Below are 24,858 nucleotides of genomic sequence, written 5' to 3'. Positions count from 1 at the left end.
TCTTAATCAAAAAGTTGAAAAGTCTTCTATAAAACCACAAAGGTAAAACCCAGTTGCATTCAAGTTCATAAGGACCCCATGTGCCACTAATATGCAAAAGCGTCTAAGGAAGTCGCCTGACATTTCCTAAATAATTAAGCAGCTTCGGACATTTTAGATGAACATTCACGGTAAAAACCTGTTCATTCCCAAATCTTTCAATTCTGAATGACTCATGCTTTTTTAACAGTTATCATTTCAGCCAAATCTTCTTTCTTCACATTTGATTCAATTTCTTCCCTTTTCCACACCTAATGCCACAGCCTCAGATTCTCTATACCTGACTTCACAGTGAAACACTCTATAATATAAAATACTCTGAGGAAATTTTGCCTACCAAATCTCCTCAATATCCAACTCGTAATGGAAGACAACTGTGGTTCCAAAGATTGGTTGCCTGGATTCTTATGAAAAGCAAATAAAGCATCTCTATTTGGCAATATTTCCCATATTAACCTGAAACTCCCTATAAAACAAACTTTCTAAAAATATAAAAGAACTGGCCCTGGCCAGTTGGCTCAGCGGTAGAGTATATACCCAGCGTGTGGAGGTCTTGGGTTTGATTCCCGGCTAGGGCACACAGGAGAGCGCCCATCTGCTTCTCCACCCTACCCCCTCTCACTTCTCTCTCTCTCTCTCTCTCTCTCCCCCTCCCCCTCCCCTCTTTCTTCTCTTCTCTTCCTGCAGGCACGGCTCTGTTGGAGCAAGTTGGCCCCAGGTACCGAGGATGGCTTCATAGCCTCACCTCAGGCTGCAGAGCAATGGAGCAGCGGCCCCTAGTGGGCTTGCTGGACCTCCCTGCTGCTCACTTAAGAAAAAATAATAAACAAATAAATAAAATATAAAAGAACTCATTTCAATATTTAAAATCCACTTAGATTCCCAGAGAATAGTACTTAACTTTCAATTAATTTTATTACTATTTTTGGTGCTTCTCAGAATCAGAGTAATGGACTCACTTGAAAGATGTCAACTAACCTGAAAAATTCATTCGTCTTCAAAGTGTGTTTTACTCACTGGGGTTGATGGACAGTGTGCAAAAATCATTGTTTACTTGCGTGTGAGTTGTTCATTTTGACTATCAATAAAAACTTCCAGAAAATAGAAAGATGCTCAAAAACTTAAACCATGTTCTAAACAAACTTCCCTAGAGACACACTAACAATCTGAGAACTAAATGGGTGAAAAAAAACAGAGTTCTATGAACTTTTTAGAAAACAGGGTCAGTAATGTCATCTACTGATGTTCATAATTTTTTTAAAAAAATTACCTTATTTCCCCCTACACACTCAGTGCTTTGCGTTGGAATGCGTCATAGAAAGTCACGCTGTGTCACTCACAAGAACGGTGACCGCACCAGCCACCTCTGGGTCAAGGTGCTGCCGGCAGGAAAAGCAGTGAGCCCCAAAGTAAGTCAGATTGTAACAGAGAATCCCTTAGGACTCATTTCATGAAAGCCGGAAAACACCTACAGAAGGCCAGCCACCCCCGCTTCACACCCAGCAGGTGTCCTGAGTGCACACAGCCACGGTCCTGGGAACAAAAACCCCCAGGGGACCCTCTGCAGAAGGGAGACGTCACCGCCCATTGTTCCTCAAATGAACACCCTGCAGTGAGAATCCCTGCCCAGGAGGAGGCCAGAGACCCCCAAGATGACACGCCCAGACCAGTCTGTTTCATGGTTTCTTAACTTTAAAACAACGCACTTCCACGTTTGCTTTTTCTCCTCCATCAAGTTACCTTTAAAGTATCACCAACCACGTCCCTTACAACCTCCAGCCCCACAGATGACCCGCAGCGAGGCCTCACCAGCTGTGGTGGCACAGAGGACGTCTAGTTCCCTCACTGAGACATCGCACGTGAAGCCTACATCTCAGACGGACTCCAGATGCATTCCAGGATAGCCGATAATGATGCTTTTCCTTCAATGAGCAAGTATAACTGACACAAAAAGCAATTCTGAAACTGATCTATTCAGCCTTATAAGACAACCACTTTCCCTTAAAAATCCAAGACAACAATCGTGTGACTGTAGTTCCTTCGTCAAATAAGCCCAGGTCTGCGAACTCAGGCTGCAGCTCCCTGTGGACATGAACAAACCAGTTTGCTTGTTTCCGTGAATATATAACCCTGCACTAAAACAAGTGATGAAAAAAATCCCAGATATCGACCCTGCAATCAAACTTCTCCATTTTTCCACGGAGAGAACACCTATAACCTCGCATCAGGAGGAGAAAATGCACTCACCTGTGTTCCTGTCAGGTGAGATGCAGCAATGCTTCTGTAGAATGCCGGGCAGGACCTGTTTCAAAACAAAACACATGTGGTTATTGCCCAGGTAGAAGCAGGCACCGTTCACTGAGCACGTTTTTCTAGTAAGATCATATCCAGTGTTGCAAAGTCCTCACTCCCAGAACACTCTAGCAAACAGAAACAGAAAAAAAATCTGACATGCACGTTAATTCCGTTCAAGTTCAACCAGGTGAGTTGCTGACAGCACGTGCTGCCCTGGGCTGACCATGCGGTCACTTGGGCAGCCCCAAAGGGTTCTGGGAGCCCGTGAGGGTGCCCTCATATCCTGCATGAAGCAAATGGTCCACCCACTGTCCCAACGGCTTTGAAATAGGAGGTGGGCAAAAGGTGGTTTCCAGTTATTCATATAGAAAAGAACAAACACAGTGATTAATAAGTCATAATACAAGCTTGACCAGGCAGTGGCGCAGGATAGAGCATCGGACTAGGGCACAGAGGACCCAGGTTCAAAATTCCGAGGTCGTTCGCTTGAGCAAGGGGTCACTCACTCTGCTGTAGCCCCCGGGTCAAGGCACATGAGAAAGCCATCGATGGACTAATTCGCTGCTGCAACGAAGAACTGATGCTTCTCATCTCTCTCCCTTCCTGTCCGTCTGTCCCTATCTGTCCTTCTCTCTCTCTCTCACACACACACACACACAGTCACAATACAAGCGTAGACTGTTTCGTACACTTGCAACTGTAAACCTCCTTTTGCCCACCCGGAATGAGATGCAATTAGGGCCTGAAATGTGGCTGCTGGGCCGTGTCCCGGGTCCATCTTCTCCGGTCTGAGCAGTCACGCTGCTATGGAAGCTGAGTCTGCAGCAAAGTGGAACGGGAACCTGTGTCTGTGTTCAGTCTGGTTGCAGAAGGTAAAGGAAAGCACCCTGTCCTTGGCCCCCTTGGCAGCTGCCCGGTGTCTGTCCAACCCCCCACCCCGTAGCATCCCTGCCCAGCTGGCATCTCCTGCAAACAAGACAGCATCCCCACCTGGCAACGCTGCACAGACCAGACCAGAGGAAGCAGTGGTCAACCCCGTGCCTGGTGAAAGCTCAAGCATGGAGCCAGACGCCGGAGGTTCGCAGTGGGCTCTGCAGGTGGCAGAGACACTGCGGGGCCGGCAAGCTTCGGGCCATCCCCGCTCATGGGAGGCTCGAGGGGCGGACGAGCGAATACGCCAAGGAACCTGTTTTCCACAGTGGGGGGCGAAGGACTCGGAGAACCACACATCCACGTGGCAGGAGAGCGACCTGGGAGAACGCCCGGCAGGAAAGCACCCACAGCTCTTCACAGGGACACACGTGCCGTCTCCCACGTGCGCACACACTAATCGTGTCAAGTGCTTGCAGCCAAACACGTGAGCAAGCCTAGCACGCCCCTCTTCCTCACTGACCCACAGCGGGACCAGGAGGGTCCCGGAGACTTCACCCACCCCTCTCCCTCTGACTGCGCAGGGCAGGCTCCGTCTGAGCTCAGACCCCACGTGCACCCGGCCTCGACCAGTCCTGCCTGTCCAAGCGACCGCGACCGCCGCCCCACGACCATGCGCAGGCTCACGTGAGCATGCACAGTCCGCGTGACCACACGCACGTCTATGTGGCCATGCCTGCCGCCCACGTGACCATGAGCACGCTTACGCAAGCACGCATTGCCCACGTGACGACATGCGCGTCCATGTGGCCACACCCACCACCCACATGACCACTCACACGAGCACGCACCACCCATGTGACCATACATGTGACCACGCCCACCACCGAGGTGACCAATCGTATGCCCAAGAACCATGAGGACGTCCACGTGACTAACAGGCACATGCCAGTAAACAAGCACTTCCGCTTGACCCCGGCACCCGGCTTGTTGCCGGACACTGGGATCTCCATGCTTGCCCGCGGCGCTTCCTCCCCGGCCCTCGTGTGGGCGTTTAAAGTCATTAAGAGCGTGGGCGCCAGCGGGTGAAGGTGGGCGAGAACTCGATGGCAGAGTCCCAGCGCAGCAACCAAGAGAGCAGGGCGCCTCGGCTGGCTCAGCTGCGCACGGAGCCACGGCCGCCTGTGCCCCAGCCGGCAAGGTGCGGCTGCGCACGTGCCACCCTCATGTGCCACCCTCATGTGTGTCGCCTCACACGCAGCACGCGTGCCAGGCTGGCGGGGAAGGTTGAGCGAGTCACACCCGTCAGACACCTGGCGGGGTGCCCCACGAGGAGGGAGTGTCCCGGGGTCACAGCTGCTCCAGGGTCTCGGGCTCTGTGATGACACACTCCTCAGGACACGAGCACGTCCACAGCACCTGTGCGGGGGCAGCGGGGCCACCGGCAGTGTTCCCGGGGAAGGACGCGGCTCCGGGCCAGCAGCATCCTCGTCTTCAGCACGGAAACCGCAGTGAACCGTGTGACTCCACGGAGCCGGGTCCAGAGCACGAGGGCATGTCGGTCCTCCATCGGGTCATCCTCGGGTCCGTCCAGGCCGCTGCTCAAGCTGACAGCTGCGCCCAGACACTGCGGTTCGGCAACGTCGGGTCCACAGCACCGAGCCGCGCGCCCTTCACCCGCCAGACGGCGGAGCCCGTGCCGTGTTCTTACTGAGACGCGGAGATGGTGGGTGTGTTGGTGACCAGGATGGTGGTGACGGTTTCCTGGGCGTCATTCTTCCAGACTCAACAAAATTGTATACAGTGAACATGTGCAGTGTTTTGTATTAAAAACCAAAAGCTAGAAACAAGGTGAAGGGATTTAAGCAAAAAACAAAAAACCCATATATTGGAAACATAAACACAGACAGCAGTATAACAGCCAGAGGGGAAGGGGCAGGGGCAGGAGGAGGTGGGGAAGTGGGTGGGGGCAGGAGGAGGTGGGGAAGGAGGAGGTGGGGAAGTGGGTGGGGGCAGGAGGAGGTGGGGACAGGGGAAGGTGGGGAAGGAGGAGGTGGGGAAGGGGGTTGGGGGCAGGAGGAGGTGGGGAAGGGGGTTGGGGGCAGGAGGAGGTGGGCAAAGGGGGTGGGGAAGGGGGTTCCGGGCAGGAGGAGGTGGGGAAGTGGGGGGAACAGGGACAGAAAGAGACTCTGCTTGGGGCACAGGGTGCACAGTGCAGTGAGCACACGATGTTTTGTCGAGTCGTACACTCAAAACCTGTACCACTTGGTAAACCAATGTCATCCCAATAAGTTCAATTAAGAAAAAATAAAGGAGGATAAAATGAATTCAAGAAAATAGAAAATACAGGTGGGAGTGGGGGAACTTAAAACTATTTGGCCATTCCTGGAATATTCTCTCTGACCAAAGGAGGTTCAGAGTAGAAAAACCCATAAACAGAGAGAACACGGTGTTACACAAACATTGTGTCCTCGAGTCTGAAGGACATGAATTTCTAATTCAGGAGGCCCACCGAGCACTGAGCACAGTCAGGCAGTACAAGGTGACCAGCCTGACCTGCCTCAGAGAGGGCTCCAAATGCAACCAAAGAACAAGACACTAAGTGCTACAAGATTCAGGAGCACCACTCTGGAAAATCTGAGAAAAAAGGACTCTTGACATAAGCCATCAGTGAACAGGTGCCATCAGGCAAACACGGGGGAAAACCTGTTACTCCCTGAAGTTGCCCACACAACACGCAGCTGAAGCAGCTGGCTCATGGCCCCACCTCTGAGTGGCGCCCGGAGGCTCAAGAGCAGGGGTCTCAAACTCGCAGCCCGCGGGCCGCATACGGCCCAAAGACTGGCCCGCAGACTAATCCACGAAGTTTGATTAGTCTGCGGGCCGCACAAAATTGGTGGGCGGGCCGCGAGTTTGAGACCCCTGCTCAAGAGGCAAGCACCTCAGCGGAGCTGGGGACCCAGCATGGTGCCCAGGCTCTGGGCAAACTGGAGATGGGTGGAGAGCCAGGAGGGCCACGTCAACAGACTGGAAGGACTGCCGTTGAACGTGTGAAAGAGAGAGAAATGTGATGAAGACATTAAGGAATAATCCAGGTTTATTTTTTTGGAAAAAGCAATTAAATATGAATAACATGTTACATAAAAGAGGTCTAATCCCATAAATTTGGTGTGGTAGAACTACACGTTACTGACTCATCCAAATCAGGATGTTACCATGTTGAGCATATGGGGAGGGGACCAGAGGTGCAAGAGGGCAGGCCTCCCCACACCCCCCAAGTAGAATATGGAAGACTGGGGGAGGAATGGGGGTCTCTGAGCAGCAGGGTGGGGGGTGCAGTGCCAACTCTGTTCTTTATCAAAGCCTGTCACAACACTTCGCTTTTTATGGTATGTACATGTATAGGTTGAATGAAATTAAAAGTAACTCAAACTAATGTGTGGCATGTCTGCACAGTGACTTTTTACAACTAGGAGGACGAAGTGAAATGTGCCTGCGGATATTTACGAGGACCAAGACACCCATTCGGAATTAAAGTGTCTCTACCAAACATACTCATAGCTTTCTCTGTACAATGTAGACACACCTATAAACTCATGGTCTTTGACTCTTTGTTCAGAATGCACGTCCAGTAAACCAGGGAAGGGCTAAGTGTGGGTGAAGAGCTGGAACACCAACCTAAGCAAATCCTGACCCGGCCCAGAGTCACTGATGATGAAATGTCATAAAGGTAACAGAATACAGAACTAAGGATGGCCTGACCAGGCAGTGGTGCAGAGCGTTGGACTGGGACCTGGAGGACCCAGATTCAAAACCCTGAGGTCGCCAGCTTGAGCGCAGGCTCATAGACATGATCCCAAGATCGCTGGTTTGAACAAGGAGTCACTCGCTCTGCTGTAGCCCCCTGGTCTAGGCACATATGAGAAAGCAATCAATGAACAACTAAGGAGACTAAGGAGCCACAACAAAAAATTGATGCTTTCATCTTTCTCCCTTCCTGCTTGTCCCTATCTGTCCCTCTCTCTGTGTGTCTCTGTCAAACACACACACACAAAAAAAAACTAAGGATGAGTCAATGCTCATATTTAAACTACAGTAATTAAGACAGGTTGGCACGGGGTGGGGAAATAGTCTAACAGCTCAGTGGAGCAGAATCTACAATAGGACCCAGAAATGAACCCACATAAATCACAGGCCACTGGTCTCTATAGAAGGAGCAAGGACGACATGATGGAGGATGGACTCTTCAACAAGCGGTGCTGGAGCCACTGGGCATCCACATGCAAAAATGTGAACCGTACACTCAGATCTTACACTCTTCCCAAAACTAACTCAAAATGGATTGCAAGCCTAAGTGTAAAATACAAAATAGTATAAAATCCCTTCAAGACAGCCCAGGAGGAAACCCAGATGGCCTTGGGGACAGCAATGACTCTTAGATACAACAGCAAAGTCATGATCCATGAACTAAACAGCTGATGGGCTGGACTTCATTAGAATTAAACACTTCTGCTCTGAAAATGACGCTGGCAAAACCGAGGATGACAAGCGCGGGAGAAAATGCTTGGAAAAAACACGTCTGATAAAGTGCCGTCATCTGTTATCCAAAACACACACAAAGACCCCTCACAACTCAACAAAAAGAAAACAAAAGTAACTAATTTTATTAAAAACGGGCCAAAACTGTAACAGACCCTTCACCGAAGAAGAGGTGAGCACATGAAAAGGAATTCAACATCACAAGTCATCGGGTAAGTGCAAACGGAAACCACAATGACACACCACAACACACCTGTTCGAATGACCAGACCCAGGCCTGCCCACACCCAGAGCAGGGGGGACGCAGAGCAGCGGGACGCTCACTTGCTGCTGGTGGGGACGCAGGAGGCACAGCCACTGAGGAAGATGACATGGTGATTTCTCACAAAGCTAAACACTCTTATCACGTGATCTGACAATCACACGTGCTCCTCAGTGAAATGAGGTGAAAACTTGTGTCCACATGATACCTGCATGAATATTCACAGCAGCTTTATTCAGAAATGCCAAAACTTGGAAGCAGCCAAGATGTCCTTCAGTAGATGGTGGATAATAAACTGAAGTGACTCCAGACAATGGGATGTTATTCAGCTAAAAAGAAATGAGCTCTCAAGCCGTGAAAAGACGTGGAGGAACCTGAAATGTTCCTAAGTGACAGAAGCCAATCTGAAAAGCCTATACCTCGTGTGGTTCCAACTCTGTGACATCCCAGAAAAGGCAAAACCATGGGGACAGCGACAGACCAGCGATTGCCATGGAGTCGGGGAGGGATGGACAGTGTGTAGCGTCTGCCTGACACCATGGTGGTGAACGCACGGCATTGTACACTCATCCAAACCCACTGAAGGAACAACAGAAGACTGGCCGTGGTGTCAGCTGTGGACCCTGGGTGACCACGATGTGGCCGGGCGAGTTTGTCAGTGTGGACAGCCTGACTTCGAGACTTCCCAGTCTCGAGAAGAAGTCACGTGCCCCACCTCTGAAAAAGAAAGCCTGCAGTGGCCTGTCCTCTGGCTGCAGTGGCCTGTCTTCTGGCTGCACAGGGAAGGCCACATTCAGGGCCTTCGAAACACACGCACTTTGCCCAAAATTATCACCCCATCACAACTGGATCATGACCAAGAAAAGTTACAAATACTTTCATTCATTCTTACAAAAGAGACCATTGAATTTAATCTTACAGAACATTTATCCAAGTTTCACAATAGCAGAAATTGGCACATAGAGGCGTCAGATGAATTGACAGGAATCTCTCTCTGGCTCCATCCACATCCATAGCAGCGGGGTGGACACAGCCCTGCTGTCTGGACACAATGGTGCCGGCAAGAAGGCCATCCCTCACTGGCTCTCCAGGCGTCTGCCCATAAGACAACTGCTGCTTCCACTGACATTTTATTGAAACAAAGCCCAAGTCCCATGGCCACTCCTATAACGGGAAGTGCAATCCACTACAAGTATGTGTGTATGTGAGTGTGAGTATGTGTGCATGTGTCTGTGTGCGTGTGTTTGTATATTGTACACTGACCACCCCAGCTACTCTGCTACTCAAGCACCCACACAGGCTAAAGTCTTCCTTTGGTTCATTAGTTACCATGGTAACCACCAGTATTCCAAGATGACCATGAAGCAGTGATGAGGAGAGCAGAGGGCCTGGCAGTGCTGAGGAGCAGCTGTCCTGTCCCTGTGCCCCAGAGTGGACAGTGCCTCCCACGGAGCTGGGAGTCTGTAGACCAGGGGTCAGGAACCTTTTTGGCTGAATGCCACATATTTTAAAATGTAATTCCATGAGAACCATACAACAACACGTGTACCTTACGCATTATCCAATAAAAATTTGGTGTTGTCCCGGAGGACAGCTGTGATTGGCTCCAGCCACCCGCAACCATGAACATGAGCAGTAGGAAACAAATGGATTGTAATACATGAGAATGTTTTATTTTTTTTTCTGTATTTTTCTGAAGCCGGAAACAGGGAGAGACAGTCAGACAGACTCCCACATGCGCCCGACCGGGATCCACCCAGCATGCCCACCAGGAGCCGACGCTCTGCCCACCAGGGGGCGATGCTCTGCCCCTCCGGGGCGTCGCTCTGTTGCAACCAGAGCCACTCTAGCGCCTGGGGCAAAGGCCGAGGAGCCATCCCCAGCGCCCGGGCCATCTTTGCTCCAGTGGAGCCTCGGCTGCGGGAGGGGAAGAGAGAGACAGAGAGGAAGGACGGGGGGGTGGAGAAGCAAATGTGCGCTTCTCCTATGTGCCCTGGCCGGGAATCGAACCCGGGACTTCTGCACGCCAGGCCGACACTCTACCACTGAGCCAACCGGCCAGGGCCGAGAATGTTTTATATTTTTAACGTTATTTTTTTTTATTAAAGATTTGTCTGCGAGCCAGATGCAGCCATCAAAAGAGCCACATCTGGCTCACGAGCCAGAGGTTCCCGACCCCTGCCATAGATGCTCTGCAAGGAAAGCAGACAGTTCAACCAGTCACAGTCAGGTGCACAGACTGGAGAGCGTGGAACTACAGCGCCCCTGCTGGACGGACCTCCTAGGAGGACTCCTGGCTACTCCAGGCCCAAGGTGTGTCCTGCAGGACCCCAGGGCAGGACTCTCTGCCCAGGGCCACTTCCCACTGTAGACAAGGGTGCACACTGGCTCAGTGTAGTTAATTAAGTTTGATTAAATGTATCTGCAGTGTGCGAACACCAGACTGCCCAGACCACATGCCACCGAGATAAATCACTAGCATGGGTCCACTTAGTCATCCTGGCACAGCGGAAAGGCATGAAAAACCCTTCCAGATTGTTCCATGGTGCTTTTCTGCTCTCCACTGAATAGAGAAAAGGTTAGACACACAGAGCACCTCCAAAATCCTCACTGCCACCCAGGCAGCTGAGAAGCTCAGGACCAACCCTCTCACTCTGCACCCGGTCACCCTAAAACCCTGGGATGTTTTGGGGACCTACCTGGAGCCCCAGGTGGAGTGCAGTAGGATACGTTTCAGGATTCCCTTTGATTAGGGCTCCTCTGCCCGAGCACCCTGGCTCCTCACTCGTGTTAGACACCCCCAGCCCCCACACCTACGCTGTGTCCCCAGTCAGCTCCTCCTGTGGCCCCCCCTTGCTCAGACATGGAAGTCCTGTGCCGCCCCCACAGCCCCCCGGGGAAGGGCCCTGCATCCACCGGCATCTGGGGGTGACAGAGAAGAAGTCTGTGCTCAAGCTTCTGTGCCCTAGTGCCGCCCAATGCCCAACCAGCTGGACAACAGCTGTGACCACAGGGACAGCCCTGGGTCTCCATCCCACCCACCCCTCACAGCGGGGCACCTGACACCCTCACACAGCCTGACCTTCCAGACCTGCGCCGTCTCAAACCCCATGACCTTTATTCCTCTTTCTGTCGACTGGAAGTGTGAGCATTTTCCCAAATTAATCTTGAATAAAGCAGACTTCTTCATGCCACATGCGTTTTTGTCACCTTTAGCTTTCCAGGGCCCTAAACTGTGTTCCTAACTGGGATGCAGCCCAGGGACTGTAATGTGGCCTTTCGGTATCCACACCCCTCGCAGCGAGCATCGTGACGCCGTTCGTCCCTGAGCGCGGGGACAGGCATCTGCGGATGGAGCCAAACAGACACCCAGGCCTGTGACCCCCCGTGTGCAGGGAGGGAGGGCAGAAACGCCCCCCAGGGAGGGGTGCCATGCTGGTGGGAGGGGACAGCTACCCAGAGGTCACCCCGGAGCAGCATGAGGGGTAGGTTTTGAGGGAGGGTAGGAGTGGAGTGTGCCCAGCAGAGACAACACCAGACTCCAGAGTCTTGGGGGGAAGGGAGCAGCAGGAGACGCTCCAGGTGAAGACGGGCAACGTGGGGTGGGGGGGTCGCAGAGAGTGAGCCCCCGACACCAGCACTCGGGCCCTGAGAGCTGGCGGGCCGCCCCGTGGTGATGGAAGCTGCAGAGAAGCCACAGAAAGTGGAACAGCCAGGTCCGCACCAGGGCCCCTCCCCACCCACCTCCCTCAGAGGACTGCTGGGGACGGCCAGTAGCGAAGACCTACGTGACCAGCCCTGAGAGCAGCTGCAGCATGTGGGGACAGTGGCAAGGCCGCACAGGTGGCACAGCGGGACGGACAGCAGATGCGTCCAGGAGGCCGGGGCGGGGACCTCCCAGACGGGCCGAGTGGAGAAGGGAGACAGGAGGTCTAGGACGACTCCTAGTTCGTTTTCCATCGGGCTGGAGCTGTTTCCCAAGTCGTACCCCCATAGGGGAGAGCGTCCTGAAAGCAGCTGAGGGGACACCGGCCGTCTCACACCCAGGCTGCCGGCTGACAACGGTGGTCAGCCCTTTCAAGGCTCTGAAAAGTCCTGCAGAAAAGTTCCTCCGACACGGGTGGGGGTGTAGTGTGCTGTGTGACCAGTTAAATGTGGACAGCTTTCCTTAAATGGTTCTGTAAGAATCTAAGTGTCTGAATCTCTGTGCTGGCGCTGGGGGAGGGGACAGGTGACGAGACAATTGTCACAGCACCCCCGGGCCAAGCCTGTCCAAGTTTAGCTCCCAGGACAGGTCTCTATTATCAGCCACATGGCACCCATGGGACTTGGCCGAGGGTGGGTCCAGGACAGGGACACATGACAGCCCAAGCAGGACAGGGACAGCAGTCACTGCAGGGACACCAAGGTAGAGACAGGCTTTCGCTGAGACCACAGCAGAAAGCCACTCTGCCCACAAACAGGAAGAGAGCTGAACCCTCCTCTGAGCTGTACACACTGCTCGCCAAACTGCGGACGGCACAGCCGCCGCAGTCACGGCACCGGGATGAAGTGACCGGGGCCTCTGCAGAGTCCCCAGGGAGGAACACACTCGGCCGTGGGCTGGCGTCCAGTGGGAGTGGCCTGAAGTGACCCCTGCCAGGCACGCAGAGCAGGACCCAGGATGGCACCCGCATCAGAGCGGCGTCCGTGAGTCTCTGGCACGAGCTGACCGAGCAGTAACCCCACCTGGCCTCAGTGACGCTGCCACAGTGACACTGGGGTCAACTGATGGCCAGTGTGCGTGTGCGTGTGTGTATGTGTGTGTGCGTATGTGTGTGCGTGTGTGTATGTGTGTGTGCGCATGTGTGTATGTGTATGTGTGTGTGCATGTGTGTATGTGTGTGCGTGTGCGTGTGTGCATGTGTGTGCATGTGTGTATGTGTGTACGTGTGTATGTGTGTGTATGTGTGTGCATGTGTGTATGTGTGTGCGTGTGTGTACGTGTGTATGTGTGTGTATGTGTATGTGTGTGCATGTGTGTATGTGTGTGCGTGTGTGTATGTGTGTATGTGTGTGTGCGTATGTGTGTGTATGTGTGTGTATGTGTGTGTATGTGTATGTGTGTATGTGTGTGTGCGTATGTGTGTGCGTGTGTGTATGTGTGTACGTGTGTGTATTGTGTGTGTGTGTGCGTGCATGTATGTGTGTATGTGTGTGCGTGTGTATGTGTGTGCGTGTGTGTATTGTGTGTGCGTGTATGTGTATGTGTGTGTATGTGTGTGTACATATGTGTATGTGTGTGTGCATGTGTGTATGTGTGTACGTGTGTGTGTATGTGTGTATGTGTGTGCGTGTGCGTGTGTGTGTATGTGTGTGCGCGCACAGACATGAAGGCACAGGTGTCATTCAGAACGCCTCTGCCTTCCTGCATTAACTGCTCCGACAAGGAACCACCTCAACAGGGACAGAAACGTGTGGGCCGGGGCCTGATGCCAGCATCCCGACAGTCATGCCCAGAATGGGCAGGGACGGAGCAGCCCCGTCCCGGACACACACGGCTCTCCGACCAGGAGGCACATATGGGCGCGCTCAGGCATCTCTGAATGGACCAGCTCGGTCCGGGGAGGGGCGGGGACTAATATTTCCTCTGTTACATTTCACAGTTTATTCCCGGGACTCAAAGTGACAGATTGTACGTTACCAATAAAAGGAGGATAAGGTGGTGGGAGGGGAGGAGAAACTGTGTGTTCTTTTAAATTTACTTCTACTGATACATTAAACTGCTCTAACTGCCATTTTGCTTTCAAAATACAATAATCTGAGAAATATAGAACAAAGAAAAACCGTATTTTCTGGTAAAAAAAAAAAAACCGCCAACCAGTGGAAGGGTGGAAGGCCAAGCCCCCCAAGAAACAGAGCAAACGATACTCAGCATCAGGTAAGTCTGTGCAGACATCCGCCACTCAGAGATCCTGGCAGCTCAAACAACAACTGTCTGCTAACTTCCTGACAAGTACAAATCCCTTTCCTGGGTTCTATGACTTTGCTGAAATGCTTGTAAAAGAAAGGATCTATTTTAAAAGATGTAAAATTATGTTTGTTAGCTTAAGTCACTTGCATGTCATTTTTGCAGGTTCTTGCAAATATCACTTCAGTTCTGCAAAACGGTGGTGGCTCTTACTCATGGGGTAGCCACCCACAGAGAGGGTCCTGGAGGTCAAAGCTGCTGACCAGCCAGAGCGGCAGGGATGCAGCCACGTACACTGCTATGGAGGGAGCTCACGGGTGTCCCTCGTGCTGGGGGGGGGGGGGCGCCGCCCACACGGGACTTGCTCCGGCGGACTGAGCAGGGGTCCTCCCTGGCCTGCTCAGCAGAGGCCCCGTGTGCACCGTCTCTCCAGCTGGCGGACCCGTGCATATAGACTGGGCACAGTGCTGCAGGTTAACATTCCACCAACAGCCGTCCCCTGAAAGGTGGGGAACACGCTGGTCTTTGCAGACGCGGTTGAGACAGTGAAAGCCTGCGACCCGCGGGGCCAGGAACATTGTGTTCCCGCAGACTTGCCCTTGCGCCCCGCGAACACTGGGCAGAGCCAAGCGGGCAATCCCAGTGCCTCCGGGACACCAGACAACATGCCCACAGAGCACCGGTGTCCATGTGAAAACAATACACCGGTAAACAGAATCCGATCTTTAAACACACGACCTCACAGCCATGCTCAATAAAGACCCGGGGTCCCCTCAGCACGTCTATCTTAGGTTTGTAGTGTGTACGTGATGATCTGATACATGCACACACTGTTACACTGTGAATGAACAATCGTCACCTCCCAGAGTGGCTGGCACCGTGAGTGTGAGTGTGTGTGGGAGGGCACACGCGTGTGACAACACTTAGAACCTGCTCTCAGCAACTTTCAAATACACCACATGGGATTAAGTGTGGCCGCCATGCTGTCCATCATGTCCCAGGACTTACTGATCTTACAGCGGACAGTCGGTACCCTCTGACCAGCATCTCCCCACTCTCCCTCCCCCACCAGCCCTGGCAACCACCTTCCTTTCTGTTCCCACAGCAAAAGGGGTTTGTTCTCCGTTTCCACGTTTAAATGACAGCACACTGTCTTCTCTGCCTGGCTCTTCCTCTCAGAACAATGTCCGCTGTCACAGTGGCAGGCACACTGTCACAGTGGCAGGTCCCTTCCAGCTCACGTTTTCTTCGTCCCCTCGTGTGTCACGGGGCACCAGACACGGAAGCTGTTCTCATGTCTTGGCTGCTGTGACTGAGGCTGTGAACCGGGGTGTGCACATGGCTCTTCGAGATCCTGATGTCACTTCCTTCGGATAAATGCCTAGAAGTGGGCTTGCTGAATCATATGGCTGATCTATTTTTAATTTTCGAGGAACCTCCTGACTGACTGTAGCAACTTACATTCCGCCAGCAGTATATCAGGGCTTCCTTTTCTCCAACAAATAATCTGACTGAAAAATGGGCAAAGGACCCGAACTGACATTTTCCCTAAGAGCACACACAAATGGCCAACAGGTACATGAAAACGTCACTAGTCATCGGGGAAGTGCCGCTCAGAACCACAGTGTGACCCCACCTCCCACCCATCGGAAAGGCAGTTACCAAAGAGACGAGAGAGACCACGTGCTGGTGGGGACCCCGAGAGGCAGAGCCCGTCACCCCTACACAGCCTAACTGCGGACCCTAACTCGCTTTCCCAGAACGTCCCCTCGCTCCCTCCCCAGCCCCAGCCGCTACGTGTGCCTCACGACCTCTCCGCAGGGGCCCCCGACCCACGGACTCACCTCCTTCCTCTCCTCCACCAGAGCTGCTGGACTCGGCACCCCTGACTGGGCGAGGGGCTCCTCTCTGATTTCTGTCACATTCAGCCTGTGCCCCATGCACCTGAGCTGAACCCTCCAGCTGCGTGTCCGCCCCACAGTCTCCCGAGGGGGCTCCTGCTCACCTCCCCAGCTCCGTCACATGTGCACCCACCCCAGCACTGACCCTCTCTCGTCATGAGAAAGTGAGGTCACCGTCCAGTGTGACACACGGGCCTCCACTGCCCCGTCCCCTGTGGATGTGGGGGAAATGGCAGAAAAAACAGCCATTTTCAGCGTCAGGAAATGGTCTTAAGGGCAAGCAGCAAATGAAGAAATATCTATTCAAGAAAGTCTGTGAACATTTGCTGAGAAAGACACAAGTCGGTAATATCTGAACCCAAACTGACCCCTCCCTCCACCCTCAGAGCTCAGCAAGCAAAGACTCAAAGACTCCCCTGGAGGCTGCAGCCAACAACACAGTGCCTCACCAGCTCCCCATGGGCCCCTCCTCCTGGGGGCAGGGCTTCAGGGACTCCCCTGGAGGCTGCAGCCAACAACACAGTGCCTCACCAGCTCCCCATGGGCCCCTCCTCCTGGGGGCAGGGCTTCAGGGACTCCCGTCCTGCCAACAACACAGTGCCTCACCAGCTCCCCATGGGCCCCTCCTCCGGGGGGCAGGGCTTCAGGGACTCCCGTCCTGCCAACAACACAGTGCCTCACCAGCTCCCCATGGGCCCCTCCTCCGGGGGGCAGGGCTTCAGGGACTCCCGTCCTGCCAACAACACAGTGCCTCACCAGCTCCCCCATGGGCCCCTCCTCCGGGGGGCAGGGCTTCAGGGACTCCCGTCCTGCCCCCACGGCCCTCGCTGCACCTCAGCCCCAGGTGAGGGCAGTGCCACGTTGAGTCCTCTTCATCCAGCCAGGTCCACATGTGGCACACAGACTTCACCGTGGGTGCCGGGCACCTGACCACCTTGCCCAGCATGTGAGGTGGGGTCCCAGGCGACACAGGCGAGCTGTGGGCTCAGCTCCTGGAGTAGGGTCCCAGGGTCCCACTCCAGAGCCCAGAGATTGGGGGGGGGGGGAGCTAACCTCTTCCCGAAGACACTGAGTCCGTTCTCAGAAGAGCCAGAACTTCAGCCGAGACCCATTCAGAAACGGGGTCGTGGTGAAAGGCGGGGTGGAGGAGACTCGAGAGGCAGGCTCAGGTTTCAGCCAAGCACCTCACAGAGGGGAAGCGACACTCAGAAGCTACAGGCACCACAGACCCAGCTCCAGCACCACACGGGGCCTCAGCAGCGATCCCCTGGCCCTGGCCGGATGGAAGTCCCAGGTTCTATTCCCAGTCAGGGCACACAGGAGAAGCGACCATCTGCTCCTCCCCCACCCCCACCCCCACCTCTCTCTTCTTCTCCCACAGTCACGGCTCGAATGGTTCAAGCCAGTTGGCCCCGGGCACTGAGGATGGCTCCATGGCCTCGCCTCAGGGTCTGAGAAGAGCTCGGTTGCTGAGCAGTGGAGCAAGGCCCCAGATGGGCAAAACATCGTCCTGTAGGTGGCTTGCCAGGCAGATCCTGGTCAGGGCACATATGGGGGTCCCTGCCCCTCAACTTAATTTTTTTTTTTAAAAAGAAAAGAAAAGAAACGACCCCCTCACAGGAGACGAGGTCTGACTGGATTCACTGTGAAAATAAGCCTCAAAGTGTCACTGAAATAATAGAGCAACAGGCCAGTGATCAGCAGAAGTGAACAGCCAGATGCTGTCTGACCTGTGGTGGCGCAGTGGATAAGGCATTGACCTGGAACACTGAGGTTGCCGGTTCAAAAGCCTGGGCTTGCCCGGTCAAGGCACATACAGGTAGCAACCACTACCAGTAGATGCTTCCAGCTTCTACCCCCTCTTTCTCTCTTTCTCTCCTCTCTCTAAAAGTCAATAAATAAAATCTGAAACAAAGAAAAAAATATAACATTTTGACCCTAGCCAGTTGGCTCAGTGGATAGAGTGTTCAGATGTTCAGACACCCCCAGTTCGATTCCTGGTCAGGGCACACAGGACAACAACCATCTGCTCCCCCCACCCCACCCCCCGCAGCCAGTGGCTCGAGTGGTTTGAGCATCCGCCCCAGATGGGGTTGCCGGGTGGATCCAGGTCAGGGCACATGCAGAAGTCTATCTCCCCTCCCCTCACTTAAAAAAAAACAACTGTAACATTTTACATCTTAAGAGAGTTTTTACCAGCATCATAATCACTGTGACACTTTTGTTTGTGTTTGTCAATAAGTTCAGAACACAGTGTCTAAGAGAATCTACTATGTGAGAATTAAGAGTTTATAAATGACTGAACACTTTTTAAATTGGCATTTAAATGCTTAGAAAGCTTTCGTTGTTAGACCCACAATGCATTAATTATCCACGGACATGGTGTGCAACTGTGTGAGGAAAGGTTAACTGCTGAATGCTAAAATAAAAAGGGAACTATTCAATAGACACTTAACCTGACTTGAGCATTAAACAAACTACAAATTGAGGAAATGGTCCTCTCTCCAAGAAAACGAGATGTCAGGACGTGCCAGGGAAGCAGCCCTTCCCGGCCGCCTCCAGCACGTGGTCACTGTGTGCGCACCCAGCACACAGCGGACGTTTCCACGGGAGGACACGTCCTGGCGTCACCACTGCCGGTGAGGTGAGAGGGAGGGGCGTGTCTGCTGAAACGTGGCCGGTCCGTGTGAGTGGCAGGTCTGGAGGGCGGGGCCCCACGTCACGGGCTTCCAGGAGAGAAGCAGCAGAGAGACAGAATGTGTCCCGGGAGAACCGTGCAGTGGGAAGCCCACGGGCCGTGCCAGCTGGGACGGCGCCGAGTCCAGCGCCTGCTGGGTCGTGGTCTGCTGGGGGCTCCAGCGTGGTCCCCGACGAGGGTCTGGAGGACAAGCGTAGCTGCTCTAACACCGGAGGGCGCATCGCCACACAACGCAGCTGTGACGCTGTTAGGTCTGTGACTGCAGATCACGCTCAAATTGAGGAATTTACTTTAAGTACTGATCTAGGCGCCCTTCAGACAAAAAAAAAACAACAAACAAAAAAAACTCTTCAAAGGAAAGAAATATGCCTCAGACCCCAAATAAAAAATCTCAAACATAACAAAAAAAGTGGACGTTTAATATATTCAAGTCATAAGTGCATAAATATTAGAGTTATGACCATGAACAAGAATAGGTCTGATACAACCTATGAAGAGTCAGCAAATCAAGGACTGGCCAGTACAGGGAGAGGAGTCTAACTTTATGCACATAAAAGCATGTATTAATTAGAAAATGACAGCCATAATCATAAACACACTTATTGTTTTATCACTCTCTAAGTATTTCAAGAATTTGGTGACTGACCTTCGCCCTGGGAAAAGGATTTCAATGCCAAGTTCACACAGGGCAGACCTGGGTTCGTGAGAACCTGCTCTGAGTGCCTCTAAACATCTCACGTGTTCACCCCAGACTAATACAAGATAGAGTTGAGTGTAACTGTAATTGAAAATAAAAATAAAATATCTAACTTGAAAAAGACTCGTACAACGGCTCCTAAGAGAAAGGCGGGTGCTTCCCTGGCAGGGTGAGCAGGAGACACTGGCTGGACGCAGGTGTGCTGGAGGAAACTAGAGTTTCCAGGAGCTGTCAGTGGGTGGAGTGACAGAGACACAGACAGACAGAGAGGGGACAGGCGGCAGGACCGCTCCCAGGCACTGCCCGAGCACGGGGGGAGGGGGGGGTCACTGGGTGGAGTGACAGAGGCACAGACAGACAGACAGAGAGGGGACAGGCGGTAGGACCGCTCCCAGGCACTGCCCGAGCACGGGGGGAGGGGGGGGTCACTGGGTGGAGTGACAGAGGCACAGACAGACAGACAGAGAGGGGACAGGCGGTAGGACCGCTCCCAGGCACTGCCCGAGCACGGGGGGAGGGGGGGGTCACTGGGTGGAGTGACAGAGGCACAGACAGACAGACAGAGAGGGGACAGGCGGTAGGACCGCTCCCAGGCACTGCCCGAGCCCCGGGGGGGGGGGGGGGCAGGCACTGCTGTGACACGCGGCCATGTCTGACTGTCAGTCCTTTCCCTGAAACGTCTCTGAAAACGACCTTCCGTGCCCCAGACACCGGCTGGCTGGGTTTGAGGAGCAGGCACTGTTTAAACAGAAGTAGGTTACATTTTAAGGATTTAAAGAGAAATTTAAATATTTTAAAGGGTAACTAATATTTTGAACATAGTCCTTAAGTCATGTAACTCAATTGTAGGGACTTAATTCAGCATGTGACATCAGGGGAGAACAAAGGCCACCCAATCAAAATGCCACCCTGCTCACCACACACCCAGACACACCCAGAAACACACACACACACACACACACACCACTCAGACACCCAGACACACCCAGAAACACACATACACACCACTCAGACACACCCCCAGACACACTCAGAAACACACACACACACCACTCAGACACCCAGACACACACACACACACACACACCACTCACACACCCAGAACACACACACACACCACTCACACACCCAGACACACCCAGAAACACACACACCACTCACACACCCAGACACACCCAGAAACACACACACACACCACTCAGACACACACCCAGACACACAGTCACACACGCTCACAGATGCATATACAACACACAGAAACACACACACAGAAACACAGACACACACACACACACACACCCAGACAGAATGCCACCCTGCTCACCACACACCCAGATACCCAGACGCACCCAGAAACACACACACACACACCCAGACACATAGACACACACTACACATATACACACACCCAACCGTTACAGACACACATGCACTCACACACGTGACACTGGGTGTAACAGCCATGCCTGAGCTAACGAATCTCGGTGTTGAAAGCCCTCAGTCCAGAATGCGGCCGGGTGCGTCTAGGAAGAAGCTACACACTGCTGTCAGGCAGCAGCACCCGCCACCGATGGGGGACAGCACAGGCAACAGCACGAGGCCACTGATTTCCGCGAGCCAGAAAGGTCCACCCACTCGAGTGAAATGCAGATGTGGCAATAGCAATGCAACCCACAGCTTTTCAACTAGATATTGTGTGTTCCATTCAACAAAAGTGGGTTGAATACCGTGTCCATGGCCCAGAGAAAGGCACGGAGTCCAGCTCAGCTGGTCAGCGTGGACCCTCGCTGCTTCCTGCAGGGACAGTGGACAGCTAGCCTGTCCTCTCCCCACCGCTTGTCCGCTCACCCGCGAGCGCCCGTGGCTGACAATGGCTGTGCCTCGCACGCAGGCTCCAAAGTCCCTCGCGCACGTCCAGTAACGTGCTCCTACACACCCTCATCCGGACAGCTCTGGGGCGGAGGCCCTGACCGTCCACAGTCACACCGCGGGCTGACCGGAGGCCAGTCCTCAGCCTGGTCCCCTGCAGGTTAATGAGCCCGCCCTTGGCTTACTTCCTGTGTGATGAGCCGCGTCTTAGGTGGTGGACATGCTTCTTGCAGGAGGGTGAGCACTTACTATTGCACTGAGGATAAATGGCAAGTCCAAGTCCCACAGAGGAGCTATTAGTTCCAACAATAATTTTTTCAAAGAAAAGTAGGGGTAGCCATACTTAGAGCTGACAATACCAACTTCAAGACAAGAAAGGTAACAAGAGACAAAGAGGGACATTTCATCATGATAAAGGGGACACTATACATTCAGTGCAGCATTGTTCAGTGACCAAGACACGGAAACAACCAAAGTGCCCCTTGATAGAGGACTGGATTTAAAGAAGCTGTGGTACAATATACAATGGAATATTACTCAGCCATAGAAATGATGACACAGTGACATTTACAACAACATGGATGGACCATATTGAGAACATTATATTGAGTGAAATAAGTAAATCAGAAAAAGCTAAGAACTATACGATTTCACACAGAGGTGGGGTATGAAACTGAGACTAGATGTAGATAAGAGTGCAGTGGTTACGGGGGGAGGTGGATGTGGGGGAAGAGTTGGGGGAAGGACAGGTATATGGTGATGGGAAATGATTTGACTTTGGGTGATGGGCACATAACATACCCATAGTTCCCCACATATAAGATGCATCTTAATTTGGGGGCCCAAGGCTCTGACCAGTGGGCTCAGTTGTAGAGCATCAGCCTGGCATGTGGAAGTCCCAAGTTCGATTCACGGCCAGGGCACACAGGAGAGGCGCCCATCTGCTTCTCCACCCCTCCCTCTCTCCTTCCTCTCTGTCTCCCTCTTCCCCTCCCGCAGCCAAGGCTCCATTGGAGCAAAGTTGGCCTGGGCGCTGAGGATGGCTCTGTGGCCTCTGCCTCAAGCGCTAGAATGGCTCTGGTCACAACAGAGCAACGTCCCAGATGGGCAGAGCATCGCCCCCTGGTGGGCATGCCGGGTGGATCCTGGTCAGGCGCATGTGGGAGTCTGTCTCTCTGCCTCCCTGCTTCTCACTTCAGAAAAATATTCAAAATTTAAAAATTGTCCTGAAATTTCCAACTCAGCTTCGAAGGCCCACTTGTTCCCCACTCTGAAATTTGAAAAATAAAATAAAATAAATTTGCCCTGAAATTTGAAAAAAAAAATGTATTACATAAAGTTATTGAACTCAAATTTTATAATTTTATTCATCATAAAATTCATACAATTCCTCATCACCGTCAAAACTCCCACCCATTGGCTTGTCCTCATCTGTGTCTGATGACAAATCACTGTCTTCAACAATGAGCACAAAAACAAGTGCAAAAAAGCAGGAAATGCAAGTAAAAAAATCTACCACCACTGTATGAGACACACCCAGTTTTTAGACCCCCAAATTTTTCCAAAATAAGGTGCATCTTATACACGGGGACATACAGTAATCAACTCTTCAAATGCTATAGAGATGTTCACCTGAAACCTATGTACTCTTATTGATCAAAGTCACCCATTAAATTTAATTGTCTAAATAACATTTTAAAGTAAACAAATAAAAAATAAATAAAATCTGGTTCGTGAGAGGAAAGCAGAGAAGACGAGATTAACAACGTCCAGAATGAGAGAGCTAACATCACTCTAGACAATGAAAGGGGCCTTGGCCTGGTAGCTCAGTCAGCTACAGCACCGTCCCTGTACACCAAGGTTGTGGGTTCAATCCCCAGTCAGGGCACGGACAGGAAATAACCGATGAATGCATGAATAAGCGCAACAACAAGTCGATGCTTCTCTCTCTTGCTGTCTCTCAGATCAATAAATTTAAAAAATTGTTTTCATAAGCACATGCCTAATAGGGGACATTATGAACAACTCTTGCCAATGACTCTGAGACCTCTCCGAGGCTCTGTGGGGTGAGGGGATTTTGTCTGCAGATACTTTGGGTTTTTAGAGCCGGAGGGAGCGTCCTACTGGCACCGAGAGGTGGGAGTCTGGGACACGGCTGACAGGCTACCTGGCCCAGGACCGCCCCCACCACAAAGAACCACCTGCTCCCAGTTGTCAATCATAGTATCAAACACCTTTAAATACCACCCGTCTGTTTTTATGGTTTCCAGCCCTTACAGTCCACCCTCCAGAGACAGTCTGACAAAACTGCCTTTCTCAGCAGCTGTGCCTGAACTGAAGGCACGTGACCTGCTCTGCCAGCGTAGTCCCCATCCCAGTGGCCCAGGTAGCCAGGGTGGTGGCCACAGAGGACGTCATGAGGGACGCCGCGGGCCCCGGGTGCAGGAGGGGCGGTGACAGCTCCCTCACCAGGCCAGGCTGCTGCAGGGTCTGGGGACAGCCCGGGAAGCCTTTCCCCACAGGACACTGCGTCTGCCCCGGCGCTCTGCCTCCTGTGGCCAGGACACGTGGCTCCCGGAACCACAGCGCAGGCTGCGTGGCTCTGCCCCGGCGCTCTGCCTCCTGTGGCCAGGACACGTGGCTCCCGGAACCACAGCGCAGGCTGCGTGGCTCTGCCCCGGCGCTCTGCCTCTGCACCCCCAGCGCTCGGGCTCTGCAGGGCAGTCGCACGGGGAACGTGCAGTCAGAGGGGAAGCGGGATGCCCCAGAGAGCAGCCCTCAGAGCGGAGTCGGAAGCTGAGCTGCTCGGGCCGCTGAACAGACAGGGAAGTCAGTGTGACACACAGGGCAGGGCTGTGCGAGCTGGAGTGACCCAGACGAGTCCTCGGCCTGGGGCCCCATCCCCCATCCCCCGCCCCGCCCCCGTCCCCCATCCCCACCCCCGTCCCCCGCCCCATCCCCCGTCCCCCGCCCCGTCACCGTCCCAGTCCCCGTCCCCCATCCCCACCCCCGTCCCCCGCCCTGTCCCCGTCCCCCATCCCCACCCCCGTCCCCCGCCCCGTCCCCCGTCCCCCGCCCCGTCACCGTCCCCGTCCCCGTCCCCCGCCCCGTCCCCGTCCCCCGCCCCGTCCCCGTCCCCGCCCCCGTCCCCCGCACCGTCCCCGTCCCCGTCCCCGCCCCCGTCCCCCGCCCTGTCCCCGCCCGCACACGGGAGCAGGATCAGCACAGGTCCCACACGGCAGCCCTAAGGAACAGTAAATCGTCAGGCGCACCTATGAGGCTCCGCTCGGGGCCCTCGGCTGACTCGGCTGCTGCAGCCTGTGCAGTGGACGCCACTTGGCACACTCACACCTGAATTTCCCAAGCTCCTGGCACCACGTCCTGAGTTACAACTACAAACACACGACCCCTACACCCGCCGAAGTCACCCTGCGTCCCCCCGAATACGCAGCACCTCACATTACACTAGAGTCACCGGCTCCCCCAGCACCGTGAGGCGAGTGACCCATGAAGGGAGAGGAAGACAGCCTACCTGAGCGGTCCCCATGCTGGCGAGGGTGCGGGCCGAGGGCGGTCACCGGCAGCCGCTGGGAACCGGGCAGCTACGGCCGAGCCTCAGACAGTGGAAAGGCCTAGAAGGAGGAACAGACAGAAATGGGAAACGATATAAAAGGGTCGACAACTCCCACCGCCACGGGGAAAACACGAATGTCCACATGAACAGGACAGCAGGCAATC

At 53.5% G+C, this 24,858-nt stretch overlaps 1 protein-coding gene across 2 annotated transcripts in view; it reads right to left on the bottom strand.

Annotated features, from left to right (window-relative positions):
* The window catches only part of DLGAP2 (DLG associated protein 2), a 460,914-nt gene that overhangs the window by 370,629 nt on the left and 65,427 nt on the right, over positions 1 to 24,858 (bottom strand). For both annotated transcript variants that reach the window (XM_066380042.1, XM_066380043.1), the window contains exons 2-3: positions 24,653 to 24,752; positions 2,287 to 2,341 (exon numbers count right to left, since the gene is read on the bottom strand). In XM_066380042.1, the coding sequence (XP_066236139.1) occupies positions 2,287 to 2,341; positions 24,653 to 24,667 (70 nt within the window). In that variant the 5' untranslated portion in view covers positions 24,668 to 24,752. The remainder of the gene's footprint in view (positions 1 to 2,286; positions 2,342 to 24,652; positions 24,753 to 24,858) is intronic.

Source organism: Saccopteryx leptura, chromosome 4 (assembly GCF_036850995.1).
Source record: "Saccopteryx leptura isolate mSacLep1 chromosome 4, mSacLep1_pri_phased_curated, whole genome shotgun sequence".
Taxonomy (NCBI): Eukaryota; Metazoa; Chordata; class Mammalia; order Chiroptera; family Emballonuridae; genus Saccopteryx; species Saccopteryx leptura.
Note: the sequence above shows the minus strand (reverse complement) of the source record. Positions and strands in the feature narration are given on the sequence as shown.